At 40.0% G+C, this 26,302-nt stretch overlaps 1 protein-coding gene across 3 annotated transcripts in view; it reads left to right on the top strand.

Annotated features, from left to right (window-relative positions):
• palld (palladin, cytoskeletal associated protein) overlaps positions 1–26,302 on the top strand; it is a 175,748-nt gene that overhangs the window by 2,207 nt on the left and 147,239 nt on the right. For all 3 annotated transcript variants that reach the window (XM_017687836.2, XM_017687827.2, XM_017687824.2), the window contains exon 2: positions 5,267–6,307. In XM_017687836.2, the coding sequence (XP_017543325.2) occupies positions 5,268–6,307 (1,040 nt within the window). In that variant the 5' untranslated portion in view covers position 5,267. The remainder of the gene's footprint in view (positions 1–5,266; positions 6,308–26,302) is intronic.

Below are 26,302 nucleotides of genomic sequence, written 5' to 3'. Positions count from 1 at the left end.
CTCTCTTTCAGCAGCTTTTCTTAAGATGAAATTTCTTCTTAAAAGTCAGTTATGCAGTTTTTACGAAGATTCTGACCTTCACCAATGTTTGGGATTGGTACGGAATCTATGCACCCTCACTAGCACAAAGGAGAAAACAGTTATACAGTTTAAAGAATGTCATGAATCTGACGCAGACACTCTTAGGACTTTTGTCTTAGAACACACACACACACATCGCGGGGTTGCGGGGGGTGCTGGAGTCTATCCCAGTGGTGATTGGATGGGAGGCAGGGTGCACCCTGGACAGGTCGCCAGTCCATTGTAGGGCTTGTCTTAGAACAAATCTAAGAAAACCTTAGGAAGATGTTGGTGAAAGAGGCCCTTGTGCTTTAGAATTAAACAGGCTGGTTTTGTTACTGTGTCTATAATACCAAAACATGTAAATGACCCTCTTATCTGATTGGCTGCTCTGTATTGTGCCTCATTCAAAAAGCTGCCCAGGCTGTAGCACTCTTTACAACAGTGTGTATGGGCAAAGCTAAACATGCCAGGGGCTGAATAGGCAGATATAAGCATTGTTTTTTTTCTGACGTCACAAAAACATTTTTGAATTAGCTGTTTGTGCAGCTGAGTTTCTATACATGGACTATATGGACTATAGAGTGAAGGACATGTTTTGGAGTTTTAACTATGCTTATGTACTACATCAGACTCTTTAATTTGAAAAAGGCAAGACAGTTCATTAGTTATAGTTTAAAGGTTTAGAGTCATGCCCCAGTCAAATGTGCTCCTCTCTAATTGAGCAGCCTTTATTTTTAAGGGTGTTATATGCAAGGAGCATATTTGAGCCACAAGTAAGCTCATACACATAACTCATTCAAGTGCCTCCCACACCTCCTCCCACACCTCACCCCTGCATGACTGTGTCCGCACCGAATAGGTATTCTCTCAGAGACATGATATGTTTGGTAGAGACACCACTACCTTTCCAGCGCTACCTTTCGGTGTCATACTAATGTTTCACCAACATGCAGTATGTCCAACCAAACGTTTTAACTGGGCCAGGATGAAGGTACCTTTCCATAAATGATTGATCAGGAATGTGAGGGAATCTGTCACTGTCAGAGTGTTCTGTGTTTGGTTATGTAATCTCTTGACAAGACAAAAAATGAGTTCAGTGTTTTATTAGTTTGGCCATGGATGTGTTTAATGTATTACAAATGAGCTATAATTACTGTAGTAACTACATATTACTGTAAACATCCATCCATCCATTTTCTAAGCCGCTTCTCCGTCAGGGTCGCGGGGGGGTGCTGGAGCCTATCCCACTCACACACTCACACCCAGGGGCAATTTAGCATGTATTTAGCATTTAATTTAGCATTCCTATTTAGCATGTCCAATTGGCCTGACTGCATGTCTTAGGACTGTGGGAGGAAACCGGAGAAAACCCACACAGACACGGGGAGAACATGCAAACTCCACACAGAGAGGACCCCGGTCACCCAGCCGGGTAAATCGAACCCAGGCCCTCCTTGCTGTGAGGCGACAGCGCTACCCACCACGCCACCATGCCGCCTTACTATAAACAGTCACAGTGAAATGTAAAATTGTATATAGCTTGGAGTTGGTTCAGGGTTGAGTGACAAGGTTGTATTGAATACAGTGTTATATTAACTGTTCAATTAGGTGCTGTGGCAAGGTTTTGCATTAAGAGAGCATTCCACAGTCCTCTGTTCTACACTGATAGCCCAAGATATTTGATGTCCTGACTTGACAAATTGAAAAAGCAGAAAAATTGAATATATTTCATTGTAATAGCAACCAATAGTGTGTTGCTGATGAACTGAAAAAATCTAAACACTAAAATTAAAAATCACAGATCAGTTCTGTGACAATATATCACCTTGCATCTTTTTCAGTTTTTGACATAATTTGAAAATACCTTATCTTTAACAATGTGTGTAAATGTCATGACAAATGGACCAAAAGAAACTGCCCAAAATGACTTGGAAAAAACTCTGTTTCTGTTGACTTGCATTAAAAATAATGTATGTTTTTGCCTTTTTCTGTAACGTTACCAATTTGGAGACACAAGGTTTTGTTCCGACAGCAGCGATGTGTTTGTTGAGGGTAACATGGGGTAAAATGTAATATGGACATTTCATGTAGTTATGAAAGTTCAAGTAGAACATGCTTTTTGTCACATTCTTGTATTTACAGAGCAACCTCATCTGCAAATTTTTACAGCAGTTGGACAGATATTTCTTGAGATTCAGTGACTCTTTTTGCACCATCAAAGTAACTTTTTTTCATCAGAAGTGTTTTTGAGTACTGAGTGGTGTGTGTAAGTCACAGAATAAATCACCCTCTTTGTGGCTGTAATATACAGTGGTGGACAGTAACTAAGTAAATGTAATTAGTTTCTGTATTTAAGTAGTTTTTCATGTATCTGTACTGAAGTACTGAAGACATTCCAAAGTCAAACATTTTGTGAAATCTGTCATTCCTTTTGGTTTCTGTGTGTATAAAAATGTAACACGTCACAACGAAAGAAGTGCGAAGCAAGAGCACTCGTCAGGAAGTTTTTAGGAGTGCCTATTTCTACATAAATGATGGAAGAAACTTCTGACTCTAACCTAACAATATAGAAATATGTCCACATATGCAGTCGTGACTGACGCAGCTTTTTTCTGAATTTATACAAACACCATTTCATTTTATAGTAAATTAGTTTGGGCTGGTTTATGTTTATGAACAGAGACCTACAGATCAACATAGTAAAGGAGCTCATTTGTGATCCTGAGTTTAAAGCCAGTTTTTATTAAACTTAAACTTGGAACTAAGTTGTAAATAAATCTTAAACTGAAACTTTGCTTGTTTGTAAAAAGTGATTTCAGAGCCACTCGGTTCTCCCTGATGGAAACTGTTTACCTTCAGTGTTTTGTGCTTATGATCATTTTAATAGACGTCATCGTCACTAATTAATGATGTTCTATTAAAAGACTGGTTTACCAAGAGAGACACTGGAGGATTTTCACCTAAAATGAGTTCATGAAGCGAGTCTTGTTATAAAATGATAACAGGACATCAGAGCCATAATGAATCTTTCAGTACTTTTACTTTCGATTAAGTATATCTTAAGTACATTTGAAGGTAAATACTTTAGTACTTTTACTCAAGTGGAGGTCTAAAGGGAGGAATTTCTACTTTTACTGGAGTAATATTTTACCTTGGGTGTCTCTGTTTTAACTTTTGTGTACTTCGGCCACCATGTGTAGCACCAAAGCATGTAAACACCTCAAAATGAGAGCCAACCATCCTAAGGTACAGAGTTTAGAATCACTATTCCGAAATTTAGAATTTTTTAATTCTAACTGTTTTAATAATGTGAAAGCAGTTTTGCTATATGTTGCTGCTGTGCAGCTGCTTCTTCGTGGATTGTATAGATTAAGGAGTTTACCAGAGGCAGTAAAAATGAAGAAATTTTAGACATATCCAAAAAACCAACAGAGCTGTAAATTACTTCATAACAATTCAGAAAGCTGTAGAGCATCACCAATGAAGTTTCAATAAAATTCATCCAGAAACATCTAGAAAAATACCCAGAATGCCTTGAATTACACAAGTATTGATTAAATCTCAAAGCAGGTAACCAGACGTTAACATTGATTATTATAGAAATAGTTACATTATTTGTCGCTTGATGACGGGTTGTTCCCAAAGAGCTTGAAACATTTAATAAAGCACCTACAGTATCTTTTTTATGTCTGCAATGTTTTAGTTTACACTTAGAGGATAATTTTAATACTCAAATGTTGCTCTGTGATGACTCAAGACTTGATGTTGGCATTAGACATAAAAGAGACACGAGACAGAGGAGAGATAAATGAGAGATGAAAGTTCAGCTACAGATAAAGATGAATGTTATTATCTTGGCAAATCTGAGCACAATGCAGTCACTGCTTAAACTCAAGAGTCACCACATGAGAGCACTAGGTCTTTTTGCTCAGGAGAAATATCTGCACAGCAGGAGAGTTAACCTCTTAAACTCCTCGAGACCAACAGTGGTTACAAAACGCACTTTGTTATATTCTTCATAACGTTCATATTTCATAAGCTGTATTCTAAAGGTGGGCGTCATATGATGCTGTAACTCTGCTTTCCTGTCAAATGGATGGTGATGTCATTTTAAACCTTTATAATAAAAGAAGCTGAACTCAGTTTGTTTTTCTACTGAAAGTTGACCAATTTTTCCCAAAATCTGGGCTATAAACTATAAACAAATGGCATCTCTTCAGTGATCTCCTCTGTAAAAAGTACTTTTATAAAGTAATACAAAGAGTGTCTGATATTTGGCTTTCGGCAGTAAATTATAAGCATATATCAATATGTGAGATCATAAAACACATTTTCTGTTCATTTGAAGGGAGCTTTTAAAAAAATAATAAATAAATAAAGTAAAAATGTACATTGATTTCATGCAGTACAGAATAATTTGCCTTAGGATTTGATCGTGTAAATTCATGGACAAACCAAAATATACCCTGATCAATAAGCAAAAGTCTCTTTTGTCCTTCATTGTTTTTCTAGGAGAAACTAGAGAAAGGATGTTTCTTTTTGTTTTGTCTTTTTCACGGGCAATAAAGGTTTTATCGAATAAAATAGTAAATTATTTATATGACAGGTGATTCCAAATGTTTGAATGGAAGCATGAACTGAAGTAGAGTTTGAGAGCTAGGTCTGCTTTTTGCATGACATTAATTGGAACACTGATTGTCCTGAGCAGAAGGGTGCTGGGAGAAAGAGAAGGTGAGGGGTTGTTTTGAATGCCAGTCATGCCCTGTTTGGCTGATGGAGCTCTTTGGTTAATTCCCATCAGGTGTGCCCACAGAATCTTTGAGTCATCATACAACAACTGCTTGCGATCTGTCTCTGAGTGCATGTTTACTGTTAGTGCTGTCTGAATATGAGCATGCAAAGCGTCTTTTTGTTTTCCAGTGGTCATTGTTTACTGTAAGCTTGTTATTTACTGTGAATATGAAAATGTTTATTATTCACAATGCTTAATTTATTTGTGGTGTATTTAGAATGTCTGCAAATCTCAGCTTCAAGTGTTATTGTTTATTGCATATTTATACAAGGGGAAAATGGGATTTCCCTTCATCTCACTAATCAAAAACATCAAGCCATCAGCTCACCAACAACCAATCTTGTGTTCACACTTAACAGTTTCTATTACTTGTACCAGTTGTTTACATGTCCTGGTGTGTGTGTGTTGCAGGATGCAGGACAGGAGCTGGAATGACACACTCCCCCTCTCTGTGCTACTAAAAGAGAGACGCCCCCCAGGGGCTGCATCTCTGGAGGGGGATGGGGGTGTATTTTCAGAGGCGTCCTCAGATGGTGAAGTTTACCTGGACTCCCTAGTGGAGTTTGAGGCAGGGGATGGGGACTTTCCAGAACTCTCTGCTTTCCTAAGCCAGGACGAGATTAACCGCAGTCTGGACCTGGCTCGAGAGGCTATGAGCGATACAAGTGACCCCTGTGATCTCACTGAACCCCCAGTCCATGCCACCCTCCCCAAAGCACGTGATCAGGATCTTTGCTTCCCATCATCTTCCATTAACCCACCCCCACAGCCCCCAACCGCAACAGAGCATCAGCCTGTCCACCCAGAGACCAAAGGTACGATGCTTCCAGTTCCGGTAGTGACGCCAACATCAAGTTCGGCCGAAGTTGCATCGGTTAAAGTCACTTCTAGTCAGAGCGTTCAGCTCAGCAGGCCCACACAGGCTTGTGCAGTTCCTGGATCCCCGGCCTCACCTGATAAGTTTGTCTGCCACAAGTCCGTCATGCCCATGTACAAGCAAGAGCGCCCACGTCTTGTCCATGGAGGTCTGGAGGTCAACGAGCGGGCAGCTTCTGCCACCGAATTCTGCACCCGGGCTGCCACCTTCATTGAGGAGCTCTCCTCCATCTTCAAAGGGTCTAGAAGCTTGGAACGCCAAGGAGAAGAGGACTCCTCCTCACCTGACAGCGGTTACCTGTCCCCAAGGAGCCATCGCTTGGCAGCGCAGCAGGCTCAGTCTTCTTCCTCGTCCTCATCCTTTTCATCAGGGCTCCAGCAGGAGGCAGCTCTTAGAGGCCAAGCGGGAATGGATTCAAGCATAGCAGGGAGTGAGCATCAAGGTGGTGGGGTCAGTGTGGATGGGCCAATGGCTCCTCCACGGTTCACCCAGAAGCTGAAGAGCCAGGAGGTGGCGGAGGGGAGTCCTATTCGCCTGGAATGCAGGGTGATAGGTAACCCCCAGCCTCTAGTCAGGTAAGACAATTAAGGGATTATCTTGCTGTATGAATCTATCTTGCAGTGTTGCTGGCAGTTGCTTAAAGGAAACTTCTTTGAGGAACCGAGTTGAGATCCTTTCATGTTCAGTTATGGCAGGTAAAAGCATAAAGACAACAAGATGGCTTTTGTAATTATTTTAAAATGGTGTATATACTAGTTAACATAGGTAGATAGCCATTGGAAACAGAGCTAATGGAAAATAAAACTGTTAGAACCTGTAAACAACCTATCCATCAAAACCTCACTTGCTATTCATCTGCTTACCTGATACCCTGTTGACTGTGCCTGAGCACCTTTTGGCTCGAAGCTGTGCTATAAAACTGCTGTAGCTTGATGGTTCGAGAGCATTTTCGTCTGGTAATACTGGAAGGTTCTGTGTCAATCAGCTATTTATAGAGGTATCGTTGCAAGGCAGCTAAGCCTTCTGTTGGTGCTCTGCCAGAATCATTCCCCTTGAAGGAAGTGACTCTTGGGTGTTGAGGAATCTCACAATGGTACCCAGTTTCATATTAGTTAAAAAGAAAATTGGTTTGACAGAAATAATTTGTCCAAAGATGCTAATGTATTTAGAGTGAAAAATCATGATGTCTGGGTCCAGGTAGCATGATTGTGTTGGGATTCTGGTAAGTGGCCCCTACTAGCTTTCACTAATTATTTGCAATGGTAGCGTTTCCAGTTTATGTGGGTCGTTATCAAACATATTCATAGCTGAAGGCAAACCCAAGCACACATTGCCTACTGCTGCCCAGTTAAATCAAAGACAGGAACACTGTCAGATGAAGTTCCTGAATATGACCTAGTAATAGCAACATGGCAGTAGCACTTAAAATTCTTCAGTTTTTTTCAACAGGGCATTACCAGAGTTGAATTGTTGACTATCTGGTAATAATGATGTCCTTAGGACTCTCACAGATGTGCCAGTGGCATTAAGCAGACCTCAAAGTGTGAGATAAAGCTAATCTGCAGTGCGTGGGATGACCGCAAATGCATGCATATGTGTGCATGTGCCAAAAAATGTTTGTTAGTACAACTGCTACTTGAGAAGGGATGTTCCACGTTAAGTGGTCATGGAAACCAATTAGATCTCAGCGGGGATTGTGTAGTGGCATTTCAGATGCAGGTCAAAGAGTTCCTGTGTAACGTGTTCACATAGATAACCCCCATGTGCAGTGCAGTGGTAGTGCCCACTGTGAATATACTAAAAATACTACCTCATCTTTTATAAAGGGTGACTGTGTAACATGTGTATGCTTCAGTAAAAGCATAGTAGGCCGCTAAGCTGTCTGACTCATGATCATGCAGACTCTTAAACTGGCAGTGTCCTATCAATGATCTAATCTAAAGAGCATGAATGGAGTGTTATTCCTCTTTCTTTGTGTCTTTGTCATGCCATGTGGCTTTGTGGAGCTTGTCACATATTAGCATAGGGCATATTAGAGAAAACAGGCAGAAAACAGCAGTGAATGCATCTGTAATGACTTTCTAATATCAGAGGAGCAAGCAGTGGAGCTGACCAGAACAGCAGAGGTTCCAAAAACCACAGGAACCACATGCTCAGCACTTTTTGTGGTTTCAACTTAACCCTTAGGTTCAATCTGTGTACTTTTCAAACCCTTTCATGATGCCATAGGGTCTCTAGGACAGGGACTGGGAATGACCACAGTACTTCATGGCCATTGTGGCGGGGTTGGATGAATGGAATAGTTATCATAATAGCTACTTTTCCCAGGAGGGCTTACTGCTTTTTCAATCAGTTGAAACTGAAAAAATGGACTAGAGATGAATGAGACTGGAGCATCTTCGACAAATGGCTTACGAATTTTCTGGAAAGTTGTGTTTGTTGAGTGAACAGCTGTCAAAAATATACATGTAAAATGTACTACAATGACGAATAATGTAATATGGGTACATATACATTTTTATATTTTGAATATATTACTTTTATTGTAGACATTTTCAGGCATGTGTATTGATTTATCTTTGCTACATCATTTTATATAATACCCAGTTGTACTGGAGCCAGTGGCCTCCAGTCTCCCAGACTTTAGACCTACTTTCTTTAAGATTTACTGAATGCTCACTATCCCCATGTCTTATTCATTTTTGTTTATTATTTTTTTCCTGAAACTTTGTGTCATCAGTTCCACATAGTGAAGTCTGCAGAAGCTTGTATCTGAAGCAATCTTTCTGGACATTTTCAAAAGTCTGCATTATCCCCCTTATAGCCAAAATGAATGACAGAATTAGACAGATTAGACAGCCGTGCGGCCCAGTGAACTTTCACAGTAATGTGCACATTAAGTCCACATGTTGGAGATTTCACTTATATTGTATATTTTGCTGAACAACTGACAAGTGAAAGTAAGAGGTATTGGTGCATAATCAGCATTTAAGGGAAAGTCAAGCTTCTCTGATATGGAGTGAGGATGTGTCTGAGGTGTTTCTGACTCAGAGTAAAATGACCTTATTCTTTACTGGCAGACTAAGTGGTTGCTGTTCCAATTTGTTCCAAAGCAGACATTTACCTTTTTTCCCAATAGCCATAAAATGCTATTTTTGACTGTTTGGATGTCCTTCAGTTTATGCTTCAATAACGTTGATGGAATATATTGTGTTTAAATGGTATTTTTTATTTTGGTGGTTGTACATGATTTTTTGATATTAAGAAGTCAGCTGTTGTGGCCTTAATATAGCCATATATAATATAGAGGTATAGTTATAATATAGAGTATATAGGTATATCATATATAATATAGAGGTATAGTTCAATCTATCAGTCCCAAACTCTGTCTTATTTTCTGAACTGTCAAATTATTGCTTAGAAACAGTTGCTATCCATCAGTGCTTCAAGCATTCGGTTCTTTGTCAGCATGCTAGTGTTTGAATTAAAGTTCCATCTGTGGTCAAAGTGGATAGAGTGCACCATTTTCTACCTACTTTCAAAGCCAAATTTGAAAAACATCAGATGTCTGTAACCTACAATGTTCTTGGTTCTGTCAGATTGTCTAAGCAAATGTATACACAAACTTTAGGATGGATGGATGGTTGGATGGATAGACACATGGATGGATGGATGGATGGATGGATGGATGGATGGATGGATGGATGGATGGATTTTTTTTTAGCCTAGAATGATTCAGTTTTGGTTTTTCATTTTGTTGTGTTGTGCATCTCAGTTGTCTGAGTGAACTCTTGTGAGCTGTTGTGCCTGTGGTTGGTGGATGCAGGCTTTATAGTACTGCAGTTTTGCAGAGTTGGTTGAATTTGTTTGAATTCAGCATTTTAGTTCATGTACTCACTGTCTTGCTATTGTTTTGTGTCACCATAGTGTGAAAGCATTCAAATATTTAGGGAGACGCCTGTACTGCTGTCAGCAATGTTTTTATGGCATTGTGGGACATTTTTGCATTTGTAGCTCACTTTTTCACAGGCCTACCTAAAATGTTATTTCTGCCAACAGTGTTCTATTAAATCTATTTGCACACAAAGTTATGGGATTTTCTTTTTACATTTTTTTATTACAGTGATTAAAATGATCAGTGTGATGCTGCTGGCAGATTGGCCACTAAGGGGAACTGCAGAAAGAGGTGATGCTGGTAACAACAGGTCTGAAGCTGAACTTCTGCCAACCTAATAGTTGCATAATGATAGGTGAGAAAGTCATGATTGGATGCCATGGTGGGGGAGAGGTAAGAGAGCTCTCTCTCTCAGTAACTCAGTGTCTTCCTGTCATTATAAATAGGCTCTGTCCGCCTGCTGGAATGTCTGCCATGCCATGACTTGACACTTTCCATCGCGTTCTGTCCTCTCCACCTTTCCACACCTTCTTGGGCAATATATGAGAAGTGAAGAGGAGAGGGAAAGAAAGAGGAGAGGGCAGGTTAATTTCCTCTAAAAAGGTTGTAATGCTTAGACAGAACAGAATGATAAAAACAGAGCAGGTAATCCACCGTGAATATATTTTTCAGAGATAAGCATTGGTGTCCCAGTATATACACTTTCTGAACTTAATACAGAAGCAGTTTTGATTTTCAGTACAGAAGTAGTTCATCTTTTACTCTCTAACTAATTGATATTGTTATGGCGAGCAGATTTAAGTAAGGTAGGCCAGCAAAAACCCAGGATTCAGAAAGACACAAGATTATTCAGTTTACAGCTGCTTGGCTCTAGATGGCAGTGTTGCATTCCAAATGTAAAGACCAAGCCTGAACTATTCTTCCAGTATAGTTTACAACACACAGGAGAAATTTTGAAGCCTCAGTCAGGAACGAAAACAGCACCCAAGACTCTAACTAGAGCTAGTTAAGGACTAACTCGAAGCTTTCTAGAATATAGTTATTGTGCATTTTATATGGTGAGGTGGGTGCACTGTTGTTTTTTGAACACCTCTGCTGCTGCAATACCAAAACAGTTAAATGTAATTCTTAAAACGGTCTTTAATGATGAAGATAATGACTCAGGATTAAAGTGCTGACCAGTATCGACAGTTTTTCTTTACTAATTTTATGAAGATACAGTGATTTGAATGCTCTAAAGACAGTAACTCTGAGGACATGCCTCCGTGTTATAGTTATCAAAAGAATTATTGCCATCCTGGGTAAAATTGGCAAAAAACAGGGTATAAAAATGCTTTTGTTTGTTTATCAGCTTGAGATTACAATGAAGATGAGAGAAATGTAACCCTGTGAGATGTAACCTAGTTGGGTGAAATTATTCAAATTATTTAAAGGATACAGTGACGGTACCAGAGTATCAGAAAAATACTTCTACTTCAGTCTAATCCATATACTGTAAGTCAGAGCTGATCAAAGTGTGGACAATGGGTGGACTTGATTTGGCCTGCCAGAAGGTTACTTAAACCCCACCCCTACACCCAATGACAGAAAACATAATTTTATACTATATTTACCATAATAATATATCATTTTCTTATTTTAGTTTAATTCTAGTCAAAAGGGACGGGACTTCCGGCTGTCAAAATTTGTGACTGCTAAACGTGCCTCATATTTTCTCTCTATTGTACAACCCCAGTTCCAATGAAGTTGGGACGTTGTGTAAAACATAAATAAAAACAGAATACGATGATTTGCAAATCCTTTTCTACCTATATTCAATTGAATACACTACAAAGACAAGATATTTAATGTTCAAATGGATAAACTTTTTTTTGCAAATATTCACGCAATGTTTTTTGCAAATATTCACTCATTTTGAATTTGATGTCTGCAACACATTCCAAAGAAGTTGGGACAGGGGCAACAAAAGGGGAAGTTGAGGAATGCTCAAAAAACACCTGTTTGGAACATTCCACAGGTGAACAGATTAATTGGAAACAGTTGAGTGTCATGATTGGGTATATAGGGAGCATCCCTGAAAGGCTCAGGCGTTCACAAGCAAGAATGGGGGGAGGTTCACCACTTTGAGAACAACTACATGAGCAAATAGTCCAACAGTTTAAGAACAATGTTTCTCAATGTGCAATTACAAGGAATTTAGTGATTTCATCATATACAGTCCATAATATCATCAAAAGATTCAGAGAATCTGGAGAAATCTCTGCATGTAAGCGGCAAGGCAGAAAACTACATTGAATGCCCGTGACCTTTGATCCAGGCGGCTCTGCATTAAAAACCGACATCATTCTGTAAGGGATATTACCACATGGGCTCAGGAACACTTCAGAAAACCATTGTCAGTGAACACAGTTCGTCGCTCCATCTATAAGTGCAAGTTAAAACTCTGCCATGCAAAGCGAAAGCCAAATATCAACACCACCCAGAAACGCCGCCGGCTTCTCTGGGCCCGAGCTCATCTGAGATGGACTGACGCAAAGTGGAAAAGTGTCCTGTGGTCTGACGAGTCCACATTTCAAATTGTTTTTGGAAATCATGGACGTTGTGTCCTCCGGGCCAAAGAGGAAAAGGACTGTCTCTATTGTTATCAGCGCAAAGTTCAAAAGCCAGCATCTCTGATGGTCTGGGGGTGTGTTAGTGCCCATGGCATGGGTAACTCAACGACTGTTGAGCACCTGAAGTTGTACATTTAGCAAGAATGGGAAAGAATTCCACCTACAAAGCTTCAACAATTAGTGTCCTCGGTTCTCAAACGCTTATTGAGTGTTGTTAAAAGGAAAGGTGATGTAACACAGTGGTAAACATACCCCTGTCCCAACTTCTTTGGAACGTGTTGCAGGCATCAAATTCAAAATGAGTGAATATTTGCAAAAAACAATAAAGTTTATCCGTTTGAACATTAAATATGTTGTCTTTGTAGTGTATTCAATTGAATTATGTTTTACACAACGTCCCAACTTCACTGGAATTGGGATTGTAAAAACCTGAATTGGAATCTACCTATTTGCGCAGTTGTGTACAAATTTTCCCTACTCATTTTTTACCATTATATTAGTCCATTCATCAGGAAAATGTAACACAGTGTAAAGGGTTGCTTGGGATCTATGCCAAAGGTGCAACTCCACGATGTCAGCGCTGACTTATGAAGACAGGGAGTAAAAATGGACAGTGGTAGGATAAAAAAAGTAAAAAAGGCAAAAATGGAAATTTGTGTGACACCATTATACAAAAATACTAATGCTAGATTATTATTAATACAATCTTTATTGCAGAAATGAAAATGTTTTTCCTTCATGCATCATGTCAAAAATTGCTGTAAATGGATGTACAAAGCATTTAGAAGCATATTGTTGCATTGTTGCATTGTCCACTCACTGTCCACTCTATTAGACCTTGTCAGTCCGCCTTGTAGATGTAAAGTCAGAGACGATAGCTCATCTGCTGCTGCACAGTTTGTGTTGGTCATTAAGTGATTAAGTGATACTTTTTTGATCCCACAACCGGGGAAATTCCACCTCCGCATTTAACCCATCCGTGAAGCGAAACACCACATACACACTAGTGAACACACACACTAGGGGACAGTGAGCACACACTTGCCCGGAGCGGTGGGCAGCCCTATTCACGGCGCCCGCGGAGCAGTTGGGGGTTAGGTGTCTTGCTCAAGGACACCTCAGTCATGGACTGTCGGCACTGTGGATCGAACCGGCAACCTTCCGGTCACAGGGCCAGATCCCTAACCTCCAGCCCACAACTGCCCCCCATCCTCTAGTCCTTCATCAGTGGTCACAGGATGCTGGTCACAGGACGCTATTAGCTGGATATTTTTGGTTGGTGGACTATTCTCAGTCCTGCAGTGACATTGAGGTGTTTAAAAACTCCAGCAGCACTGCTGTGTCTGATCCTCTCAGAGCAGGGTAACACACACTAACACACGACCACCACATCAGTGTCACTGTAGTGCTGAGTATGATCCACCACCCAAATAGTACCTGCTCTGTGAGGGTCCATGGGGGTCCTGACCACTGAAGAACAGGGTAAAAGGGGGCTAACAAAGTATCAGAGAAACAGATGGACTACAGTCTTTAACTGTAGAACTACAAAGTGCAGCTATACAGTAAGTGGAACTGATAAAATAGACATAGAAACAAGGAGGTGGTCATAAAGTTATGCCTGATCCGTGTGTATTGTTTTTTTTCTTTTTGGCTAACTATAAACATTGTGCTTTGGCCCCCAACACACAAAATTTGCACACCCCTAGTCTAGATAGTCCTGATCTTGACTTTGCTTTTTAACAAAACTTTCTCTTTATACTGCAGTCAGTAATATTGTTTCCTAGTTTTCTTAAAAACAAACAAGTAAACAAACAAAGAAGACTGCGTAACAACAACTAACACTGTCTGAATTCACCTAAGATTAGAAGTTCTGCTTCTACTGTTCCGCTGTTTTGTGTCTCTGGATCAGAGATTGCTGATATTATCTGGCACTTGAACGTGCTTTCCTGCAGCATATCCTGGGCTGGAGAAAGCCAAGAAGAGGAGGCCATTTTAGAGCTCTGAGAGTGATCTATGCCGCAGGTGCAGCTCCATGATCTCAGCACTGACTTCTTATGAAGACAATGAGTAAAAATGGAAAGTGGTGGGGTAAACACAGCGTGTCTTCTGCTCTCCATTTTAAACAACATGCGGCGGCTCAGATAAACACGCTGATGGACACAGTGTTCTTTCCCTCCACTCAGCTTCTCTCCCTCTCTCTGTCTCTACCCCCTGATCGTCTTGACATTCTTGAGAAGCATAAACCTACTGTACGTGCAAAAGGGCAGGCCTGCAATGAAGTTCAAATGAGTAAACAGTGACAGGAGATATTACAGGCCTCTAATTGCCACTCTATGTGAAGCTCAGAGAACAACAGTTACTGTACTAGTTTATGTCTGATTAAAGGCTTAAGGCCAGGCAAATTAAACCGAGACCTAGGCTAAAGGATTTTCAACAGAAAAAAAAAATTGTCTGTATAAGTTAGTTAACCTCTTATTCTCCAGGGTATACACTCACCGGCCACTTTATTAGGTAAGTTCAGTTGCTTTTTAACACAAGTAGCTAATCAGCCAATCACATATACATTTCTGCATGTAGAGGTGGCCAAGACAACTTGCTGAAGTGCAGAGCGAGCATCAGAATGAGGGAGAAAGGTGATTTAAGTGACTTTGAAAGTGGCGTGGTTGGTGGAAAAAGTGGAAAGTGAAACTGCTGATCTGCTGGGATTTTCATGCACAACCATCTCTAGGGTTTATAGAGAACGGTCCAAAAAAGAGAAAATATCCGGTGAGCGGCAGTTGTGTGGATGAAAACGCCTTGTTGATGTGAGAGGGCAGAGGAGAATGGGCAGACTGGCTCGAGATGATAGAAAGGCAACAGTATCTCAAATAACCAACCAAAATCTCTGAGGAACGTTTCCAACAGCTTGTTGAAAGTATGACATGAAGAATTAAGGCAGTTCTGAAGGCAAAAGGGGGTCCAACCTTTTACCTTTTACTTGTACCTAATAAAGTGGCCGGTGAGTGTATTTTGGATTGTCCATCTGAATTTACACGACCAAATTGGAAGGCAGATTATTCAGTAACTGCATGAAATAAATGCAGATTTTTATTTTATTTATTTATTTATTTGCAGAAGCTCCCCTCAAATGAACAGGACATGTATTTTATGATCTACACATACACACACAATTTACTGCATTTTGGAACCACTGGTGTTTAAGTGGTTAAATATTACATATAATCTGTGACCGAAAAGGAATGACTTTTAAGATATTGCTCATAAAGCAAGCACTCCAGCCAGACTCATGAACATCACCACAAAAGTGCATGTGTCATGCTATTTTGATGTTGTGGAACTGCGCTCCATTTTCTTTAGATTTTTCCAGACTTTTTCCATACGCTCTCTCATCACCCATTTGAGCCTAACGTGCAAAGTCTTTTTCCCACTGAATCCAAAATATGATACCATCACCTTGGCGTAGTGTTGGATATTTTGCGTACTGGCCTTATACTGACCCATAACAGGCACAAATATTACTTCCAGCCCACTATTTACTCCAAAAAATACAGGCAAAGCCCACCCCCACCAAAGTCTTAATGGGTTCTTATGAATGATGAAAAAGTCCATGTCGTGTTGCTAATGCTGTCATATTGAATGTTCTAGTCCGTCCATTGTTGTTACATGAAGCCCTCTGTTGGTGCAGTAGCTAAAATGTTTCTGGCACTTACCGCTGATTCCTCACTGGCCTTTAGTGATGAGGAAATTAATACTAATCAAAGTATTGATTAGTATTGAATAGTATTGGTTGTAACATACAGAGTATGCTTTTCATGGATCTGAAGATTCATGGCGTGGCTTGAAAGCTCTAGAGATATCCTTCAGTGCTACAGTGACCTTGGTTAAAATAAGAAAGGCTATGAAAAAATGCCTTTTGTTAATCAGTTTGACCTTAGACTAAACACATGAGAGAAGTCTGACCTTCTGATGAGGTTTTCAAAGAAAAGAACGAACACAAAGCGGCCACTGTACATAGTTAAAACATCTAAACGTGTTCATAGTAATGTTTTGTTTTTATCTTTTTTTCACAATTTCTGCAAAATTCAACCATTGATGAAAAAGTCATTCAGAATGGTTTCATGTAAAAAAACATTCACTGAAGTGTAACCTATTTGAAGTTTGATTCCGTTACAGTGGTGGTGAAAGGAACCAGAGGTCACAATGCAAATATGGTCAGTTTATTTACTGTCCAAAACAACCAGTCAACCTGTGTCAACATGTGTTTTTATATGTATGGTAGGTAGTGGTAAAATAATAATACCAGAGAACTTGAAGAGAGGAGAATAACCACTCTGGAATGTCTTCCAGTTTTCTCAAACACTAGAGGGCGCTCCCGAGCGAGTCCAAAATAAATGGGTGGATGTGGAGCATTTACGCAAAATCATAGTTTATAAATGTTTAAACATTTTGAATGTAATAGAATATAATCATTTCCTGAACGCCTCATATATGTCCATGACGTCAGTGAGCGGAAACAGCCAATGAGCTGCTCTGCTCGCCAATCAGTCATCACTTTCTAGCAGTAATGCCCGCCTTCTGCTGCAAAAAACCCGTTTGCTGTGGAAAGAAGGAAATATATGGGTAAGATTTATTAGCTTTTTTAGTGAGAGACATCACTCTACTTTCTAAAATTAAAAACAGGTTCTGGGCGGGTGATTAGAAACTATTTTAACTTTTTGTTTTTAGCCGCTGAGCATCATTTACTCTCATTCACTGAGGACTCACTTGTGAGTGCCGTCTGCTGTTTAGCAGTCCTGGTTTTGATATAACGAGGGGAATAGGAAGTGGCCAGGCTCCTCATAAACTGGCTTTGATAATACATTTGGGGACTATTTTGTTTTAATGCCTAATGATACTTCTTGTGAAACAAAATAATTGAGGGTTGTACGAAGCCCAAAGTCTATATAAGTATCTCTTCACCATGAACAAATTAAAAAACAATACATTTCAGGCCCAAAATCTTGTCTGTAATCTATCATAAAACGTCAGCCAACATATTAGTGACAATTTTTATTGTACAGTTTTCTGTCTTGTAACATTAAACTCTTCTGATGTCTGGTTCCTGTTAGCACTCTTGTGAACAATTTTACTCTGTAAGTTTCTCTTTAGTGGCATGTTTCACATGAAACCGGGCTGAATGATTTTGTTTACTTGACGATTGAATTTTGCAGAAAGTTTTTAAAATCAGGGGAAAAAGACTGGAATTTTAAGGGGTTAACCTAGATAATCTTGCCATATTTAGTCATAACATTAAAGAACTTCAATTTTCTCACTGCTTTTATTGATCTCTTGAGAGATTGGCTGACTACTGTGGGGATGTGCTTCAGAGCTCTGGAATTACTGGCACCCTTAGTATGCAACTGTTGAATGTCAGAGGTGTTTTGCTTCAAAATAAAGCCTAAATACCCACCAAAGACTTGTTTGGTCATTATAAACTATGAGAAAGTTTCCTCAATTGCAGTTTTCCTGTTTTGAACCTGCTTTGAGAGCTTTGAAGACACATCTATGTGGTAATGTATTGTCTGGCCAAGGTACTTCATACAGTTACTTATGGGCACATATAAGCTAATGCTCTTAATGTACATTCAATAAGGCCAGAACATCGTTTGAGCTGAAGGTTTTAAATCGCTTAAAGATTTTTCCACAAGCAGCCTGTGTGTGTGTATGTGTGTGTGTGTGTGTGTGAGAGAGAGAGAGAGAGAGACCTTTTAATAACATGTACCCCTGCTTTTCTTTGAAATGAAACACTGTTAGGTTAAGCTCTTGCTTATATGGACCCATATAGAAGAAGAATATTACGATGGATGACCTCGTAGCGCTGCTTAATGCACTGGGCCCAGTCATTTGCAGGTGTGGAGAGACATCGGGTTATGTAAGCTTTTGGCTCGTCATAGGGGCGGAGAGCTAAATTATATTGTGGATTTGTAGGCTTATGGAGGTGCCGCTATAGATTAATGCTAGTGTGGTATGCATAGTGGAGTCTAGGGAGGTTTCGGCCAGAGTGTGTGTGAGCATGTGTCACTAATACATCAGGAACTGATTCTCAGGAATTTAAAAAGATTTAATTTGCGTCTCTCTGTGTGTGCGTGTGTATGTGTGTGTGTGTGTGTGTGTGTGTGTGTGTGTGTGTGTGTGCTGAAAAAAAAAAACACAAATACATACCAAGTATTTAAATAGCCTTTAGTTATAGGAAAATCTCCAGTCTGACAGACAGAGCAAAGCGCTACATGCAGTAAATGCAGAATGGTTAAGAATGGGTGGCTGGCACGTTTTTTTGCTCATACAAAAAAGAAATACAGTACTAAGTGAAAGTTTTAGGCATTTAAGCAAATTTTTAAACAATTTACCTCAGCAGTGAGTTCATCACAATATACATTAGAATGTGTTTATAATATACATTTTAAAAAGGGCCAATAATGTATTTGTATATAATTTACTTTACATTTTGAATTGAAGCCACATGTATTTGAAACATATCTCACATGAAAAGAGATGCATGTTTACTTTCTGTATTTGTGAATAGCAAGTATGCTAGCTAGTGCAATTATGGCCAAAGTTGTAACATCTACTTTAAGATTTAATAAGTTACAGAACATGTTGCTTTAAAATGCACTAAAACAGCAGCTGGATTAGCTGTTGTGCTAGCTAGTTATCTTATATAAAGTGCAACCCTTCTGAAACAAAATAGCACAGAGTAGAATGGCTCCCATAACTCCTTAGCTGGTTCAGGATGGTTTATGCTGGTCTAGTAAGGTGCTGCTTTAGATGGTCACCCAGTATGGTCATGCTGGTTGACCAGCATACCAGCATCCAAAACACAGCATATGCTAGTGTTGCTAGTGACCAGCATATTAATGGTCATTGCTGCTGAACAGCTGAACAGCATGCCAAAATACAACACATGCTGGTCCATGCTGGTTTTAGCAGGGAAGCTAAGTGTTTCAAGCTGTTTTGCCTTTTTACTTCTTCAGTTCTATCCTTCAGAGTTAAGGTTTTTCTCTAATGAAAAGCTCGTTATTTGAAGCTTTGTTGATCCTGACATGTTTTAATAGGGGTTTAATGTTGTATGTTTAATGTCTTCAGCTAATATTGAGACTGAACGAAATCCTCTATTGAATACTCAAGACTTGCACTCCACAGACTCAACCCCTAGAGCTTGAGACTCAACTCCAACTCGCATGAAGCAACTCATGAACCTCTTGGTGTGGATGTTCAATCAGTATGAGAAATGCTGTGCTAGTGTTCCCATAGCGACTCCTGCAAGAAAGTTCTTGCAAGTATCTGCCTTTTATTGTCTGTGCGTGCATTACATCTACTGTACTTCACATCTGTTCCTCAGCATTGCTGTCCCTCCGGCAGTGCAGATGAGTTATACAGTCATAAGAGAATTCCCCTTTAAAGAAACATAATCACTATGGTAATTTATTACCGCTATACACTAAACCCATTCATCTCATCCTCTGGGCTGGAAACTGACCCAGGCGCCTCAGCAACACGGCACAAACACATACACATAAACACGCACCCATTGGCATGAAATGCCGTTGTGAAGGGCACAAAAACCAGCTGCCAATTATTTAACTGAGAAGGAACTGCAAATGAACACACAGAGAATGATTTACCTCCAATGGCCTGAGGTCAACATTCCATTGTTCTGAAAGCTACAGTACTATTTCATTATATTTCTGATGAGTTCTATCTGGGATACACTTAATCTCACCTCAGAATCAAATGTCGTGGAATTTGATTTGATCACATCATGTCTGTGCACTTATGATATGTGGTGCAACTGAAAGTTGCTTTCTCATCAACGATGAAGATGTGGCACAGTAGCCAGTCTGCAAGGGCAGTAAGTGAAACAGTTTATTTCAGAAGGAATCGCAGTTTCTGCTTTGTGCTGAAAAAACTGAAAGTGATGCATTGAATCATTCAAATATGTGTATTAGTTCCACATGACTTAAATATGTTACATAAACACAATCTGTGCCAAAAGTAAGGAAAGACATTGTACTTTGTACTTGTGTTGATGTAATATATTTACATACTGTATCCATGTAAAAAGAGATGTACACAGCATATGTACTCTTTGTAAAAAAAAATATATATATATATATATAAGAAAAGGTCAGATCAACTTAAAATGATAAATAAGTGATTCCATAGCTTTTTTAAGTTAGCTCTACTTAGTTTAGTTACAAATCCTCTTAATTTACATTTATAGCGCTGAATTTCTGCCATGTCAGTTTGAGTTGAGCTTTCTGAAAAACAGCTGTAAATGTGCTGCTTCATTATAAGCTGAATTACACACAGTTAGAATGAAAGGTTCTGTGCAGGTACATTTTCTGTTCATCAAGCTACAAACGTTGTAAATGTTCCCTCAAATGTACAACAGTGGTGTCAAGGTCCATCTGCAAACCTTAAATATGTTTTCCAGGTGAAAGTACGTATTTGTACTTTTTCATGACCTAATGTTTTAAAACAGAACAATAAAATAAAGGGAAGGAAGAAAGTACAGAAAGAAGGAAGGAAGGAAGGAAGCAAGCAAGCACAGAAGGAAGGAAAGAAGGAAGCAAGTACGGAAGGAAGGAAGGAAGGAAGGAAGGAAGCAAGCACAGAAGGAAGGTAGGAAGGAAGCAACCACAGAAGGAAGAAAGGAAGCAAGCAACCACAGAAGGAAGGTAGGAAGGAAGCAACCACAGAAGGAAGGTAGGAAGGAAGCAAGCACAGAAGGAAGGTAGGAAGGAAGCAAGTACGGAAGGAAGGTAGGAAGGAAGCACAGAAGGAAGGAAGCAAATAAACAAGCAAGCACGGAAGGAAGGAAGGAAGCAAGCAAGCACAGAAGGAAGGTAGGAAGGAAGCAAGCGCAGAAGGAAGGTAGGAAGGAAGAGGGCGCAGAAGGAAGGTAGGAAGGAAGCAAGTACAGAAGGAAGGTAGGAAGGAAGCACAGAAGGAAGGAAGCAAATAAACAAGCAAGCACGGCAGGAAGGAAGGAAGCAAGCAAGCACAGAAGGAAGGTAGGAAGGAAGCAAGCGCAGCAGGAAGGTAGGAAGGAAGCAAGCACAGAAGGAAGGTAGGAAGGAAGCAAGCACGGCAGGAAGGAAGGAAGCAAGCAAGCACAGAAGGAAGGAAGGAAGCAAGCGCAGAAGGAAGGTAGGAAGGAAGCAAGTACGGAAGGAAGGTAGGAAGGAAGAGGGTGCAGACGGAAGGTAGGAAGGAAGCAAGTACAGAAGGAAGGTAGGAAGGAAGCAAGTAGGAAGGAAGGTAGGAAGGAAGCAAGTACGGAAGGAAGGAAGGAAGGAAGGAAGGAAGGAAGGACGCAACCACAGAAGGAAGGTAGGAAGGAAGCAAGTACAGAAGGAAGGTAGGAAGGAAGCAAGTACAGAAGGAAGGTAGGAAGGAAGCAACCACAGAAGGAAGGTAGGAAGGAAGCAAGCACGGAAGGAAGGTAGGAAGGAAGCAAGCACAGAAGGAAGGAAGGAAGGAAGGAAGGAAGGAAGCAACCACAGAAGGAAGGTAGGAAGGAAGCAAGTATGGAAGGAAGGTAGGAAGGAAGCACAGAAGGAAGGAAGCAAATAAACAAGCAAGCACGGAAGGAAGGAAGGAAGGAAGCAAGCAAGTACGGAAGGAAGGTAGGAAGGAAGCACAGAAGGAAGGAAGGAAGTGAGCAAGCACAGAAAGAAGGAAGCAAATAAACAAGCAAGCAATGAAGGAAGGAAGCAAGCGGGCACTGAAAAAAGGAAAGAAGGAAGCAAGCAAGCAAAGAAGGAAGGAAGCAAGCACAGAAGGAAGGAATCAAGCATGGAAGGAAGAAAGGAAGGTAGGAAGCAAACATGGAAGGAAGAATGGAAGGAAGCATGGAAGGAAGGAAGAAAATCAAAATGTTGAATGTAACAATATAAAAACTTTGAAGTCTTTTCTCTTGGTAAGTCTTTTCACCCAAGGTAACTGCTCATTAACTAAGCAGAGACCCTGCTTTTTGTCTGAGTGTGGGGAGGTGTTTGAGCCCAGGTCAGACTGCTTTCTTTTAAATGAATATACTTTCACAGCTCTGGAGTATTGCAGTATTGCTGTCTTACTGCCTGATCATTGGAAGATGCTGAGTTTGAATCCCTCCATGGTCAGAAGTCTGGGACTCCCCACCACTAGCCTAAAGACATAGGGGGAGTCCTTGACTGAAGGTGGGAATTGGCAGTAAACAAATTGCGAGTGAAGGTGGAAACCCAGTAAAGTAATTTCAGCTCATAATGAAGCAGCACATTTAATGCTATTTTGACGAAGCTCAAGTTGTATGTTTGACCTGACTGAGTTGCCCAATTCAAAAATGTTTTCATTTTAAATCCACCTGACTTTAACGTTTTTACGGTGCTATACTCATAATCTCCCACAGTCTTATCTCTCGTGGTGAACCATAAATATCAAGCTTGTGTCGTTTATGCCTTTAATGGCTTCCACTGGGTGTCAACAAGGGAAGAATAACCTCGTTGGCAGAGATCCAAGTGGATAGGCCAGGTAAGGTTTGTGAAGATCTCTCTTTGGTGTCAGAGTGGGTTCAATGTTCAGAATTTACAGTTTGCATGTGGTGGTGGTGTGTGTTTGTGTGCCTGGTGGACACATACACACACATATAAGCAACACCTTCACATAAAGGCATGCGCACAGCAGGAGGAAGAGTTTCCCATTATTTTAAAAGTAATTGGAAACAAAGTGCAAAGGAAGTTACACGTTCTCCTTTGAAGAACTTGGTAAGTTTCCTTGGGTTCGTGTGTGCGTGTGTTTGTGCATGTGTATGATATGTGTCTTCATTACTTTCCTCTTAATGGTTCCTCCCCATTTTATCGCTCATTTCCCTTGGGCGAACTCTTTGATGGGGTTGCCAGGTCTTAGCAGGAGATCCCCCTCTCGCTTCTAAAAATGCTCCTCGCAGTTGCTCTCAGTAACGAGCTGGGGTTGCCGTGCCAACATTCTCCCCCCACCAACACACACATGCACAGTACAAAAGAGCGAGAGGCTCTGCTGTTTCTGTTAATGGCCTTTACAGTAATGCAGACCAGCCAGGCTGTACATCATACTCTCTGAACTTATGCTGAAGTTCATCAGACCATCATAGTTAACTACTGGTATTTGTGTTAAAATGTGGGCGTGGCAATGCTATTTTTGCTTTTGTGAGTATTTAAGGGTCATAAGCCATTTGCAGCAAGGATTACCGCATGATTATTGGTTAGTGACTACAATTCCAGACATAGTACCTGACTGGATAAGGAGTATATCATAAACCAGGTCAGGTTCTGTCCTTGTTTGGTTTTGGACTGTCCTAGAGTAAAGCAATAAGCCATTATTCATCTGTTTCAGTCACATGTCTTTTTTTATGCAGCTGCCATGATTAATGTCTTCTGCTGCTCCTCAAAGGGAGCAATGGTGAGGAATTAAAAGGGTATACGGTACTGAAAAAACAGTGATGTTTAGATGTTCTTGATTTAGAAATAGTTCAGATTATTTCCTGATTTAAAATCTTTAACATTGCAATCAGTGGACATGAAGTATATCATTGCTGTCCAAAGAAAAATGGGTATCTCTAAAATGGTAAATTAACAGGAGAGGGCAAAAACTGTCTAAACTTTCAATACAAGTAAATGTGAAGAGATTTTATTCCAAGTGACTTTGGGGCTTTTCTATTGCCCCATTCTACATGCAATTTTTCTCAATGGCTGTTTCCATGCAAAAACATTTGATTCAATGTATTTGAGTCAATAGATTCCAATGGCAGATTTAGACTGAGGTGTTTATCTGATCAATAATCTGATGGAAAATCTTCCTTTACATTCACACTACAAGTAATCCGATCCAAAATGAAGCGCATGGAGTAGCGCTTAGAGTAAACATTACCATGAACGAGAACATCATGTGAGGCCCAGTCAGAGTGAGATGAGTTTCGAGTTGGCACACTTGTGTTTTTAATTGCTTTAAAATCACGTCTGACTCAGAAAAATGCACTTCACGTGTCCTTATTAAAGAAGGCCAAGAGGGAGACGTCATGTTCTGAGACACATAAGCTGGACGTCCATCCTACCGCCGTCTTTTAATGCTCAGAGCATAAACTTTGTCTCCTCTGTTGACCAGTTTCTGCTCTGCCATGTTGAACATTATAAACTCTCGCTATGACGTGACGTACATGCGCAGAAAGTACTTAAACTTTCCGATAGGAAATGTAATTGGATTCACGCGCTCATTGTGTAGAGGGAAGACAACAAACTGCAAACATACAAGCAAACAAAAATTACAAGGGGGAGATGAAGGAGGAAAAAAAGGTAGAAATTCGGAGAAAGAAAAACAAACATATAGAACAAGTAAAACAAAAAAAGAAAAAGAGAAGAAAAAAAGAAAACGGAAATTATAATATTTGTACCCTCAGAGAATGAATTGAGCTTTAGCTATTTATAATACCTGCCATATATATTTATTTGTGAGTGTGTGTGTGTGTGTGTGTGTGTGTGCGTGTGTGTGTGTGTCTGTGTGTGTGTGTGTGTGTGTGTGTGTGTTAGTATGTGACCAGGAACATTTGGGTAGAGGCACCACAGGTAGGTATAAAAGCCGAAGTTAAGGTGGCTGTAGAACATTGTTTAGTGTTGATCATGTTTTTTCGTATCTATAATGTCTGTTTTTGAGAGATGCTGAGATTCGAACATTGAGAATGTTCTATTAGAAAGTTTTTCCATTGATTGATGGAGATCTTTTTCCTTGTTTTACAGTTTGTCTGAATAGTCTTTTTAGCGATGGTTAGCGCCACCAAAAGAGTTCTGTTTTCTTCTTTGTTTAGATGGGCTGATGGTGTATCACCTAACAGACAGGGTGATGGGGATAGGGAGATGGGTTGGTTTAACAATGGAGTTATTAACAAGTTGCCAGAAGTACTTTACTGGTGTGTCTACAGATTTCAAAGTCTATTATTCCCACTATCCCCAGTGTAGTGTACTCTGTGAATGAGCCTATATTGTATGAAGTGGAGGTTAGTATTGTTAGTCATGCTAAATGTGTTTTTCAGAATGTTTCTCCAGAGGATCGGTAGAGGGAGTAACCAAGAGATCTTCCCACTTTTTCCTTGGTACATAAATTGTTTGGTCTAACTCAGATAGGAATTTATGCATTTTAGGTTTTTTTTGAGGAGAAGATGTTTAGGAATTCTGAAATTACTGGATTTAAGCTGATGATATACCAGAAACTGGTTACTCTCAATGCCATACACCTGGGTTAGATGTGAAATGGTTACAAAGTTTTTATTCTGTAGAATGTGATGTAAATGTTTAATACCTTTGTCTTTCCATTTGTGTAAAGTAGTTGTGTTTTTGGTGGCAGGAAAGTCGGGGTTGTGCCATACGGGTGAGTGTTTGGAGGGTGAAATTATCGTGTCAGTGATCTTGTGCAGTTTCCACCAAGCTGTCAGTGTTGATGCTATCACTGGGTTTTTGAAACAGGAGTGGCGTTTGAGTGTTGTACTAATGATTGGTAAGTCTGAGAGTTGTGTCTCATTATTTGAAGCTTGGTCTGCTGCTCTCCATAATTCATCTGTTTGATTAGGATTCATCCATTTTATTATGTATTGTAATTGATTTGCTAGAAAGTATTGTTGGAAATTGGGGGCTTTGAGGCCTCCCTGAGTTCTGTGCTCCTGTAATGTGACTAATTTGATTAAAATTTGGAGATAATAGAGTCTAAGGTTCTGAACCAGGTAGAGTGGGGTTGAATTGGAATCATTGAGAAAAAATAAATAACTTTTGGTAATACGATCATTTTGATTGTAGATATTCTGCCAATAAGGGATAGTGGAAAGTTCACCCAGGTCATTGTTTAAGGTTGAGAGTAATGGGTAAAAATTGAGTTTAGGCAGCTCTGACACCTGGGAGGAAATTTTGATGCCCAGATATGTGATGTATTGGGTGCTCAAGGGGATAGGAAGAGACTGTGCTGCTGTATCTGATAAGTTCACGTTGATTGGTAGTATAGTAGATTTAGTCCAGTTAATAGAGTAA

Source organism: Pygocentrus nattereri, chromosome 4 (assembly GCF_015220715.1).
Source record: "Pygocentrus nattereri isolate fPygNat1 chromosome 4, fPygNat1.pri, whole genome shotgun sequence".
Classification (NCBI taxonomy): domain Eukaryota; kingdom Metazoa; phylum Chordata; class Actinopteri; order Characiformes; family Serrasalmidae; genus Pygocentrus; species Pygocentrus nattereri.
This window is presented reverse-complemented; position numbering and strand designations above follow the sequence as displayed.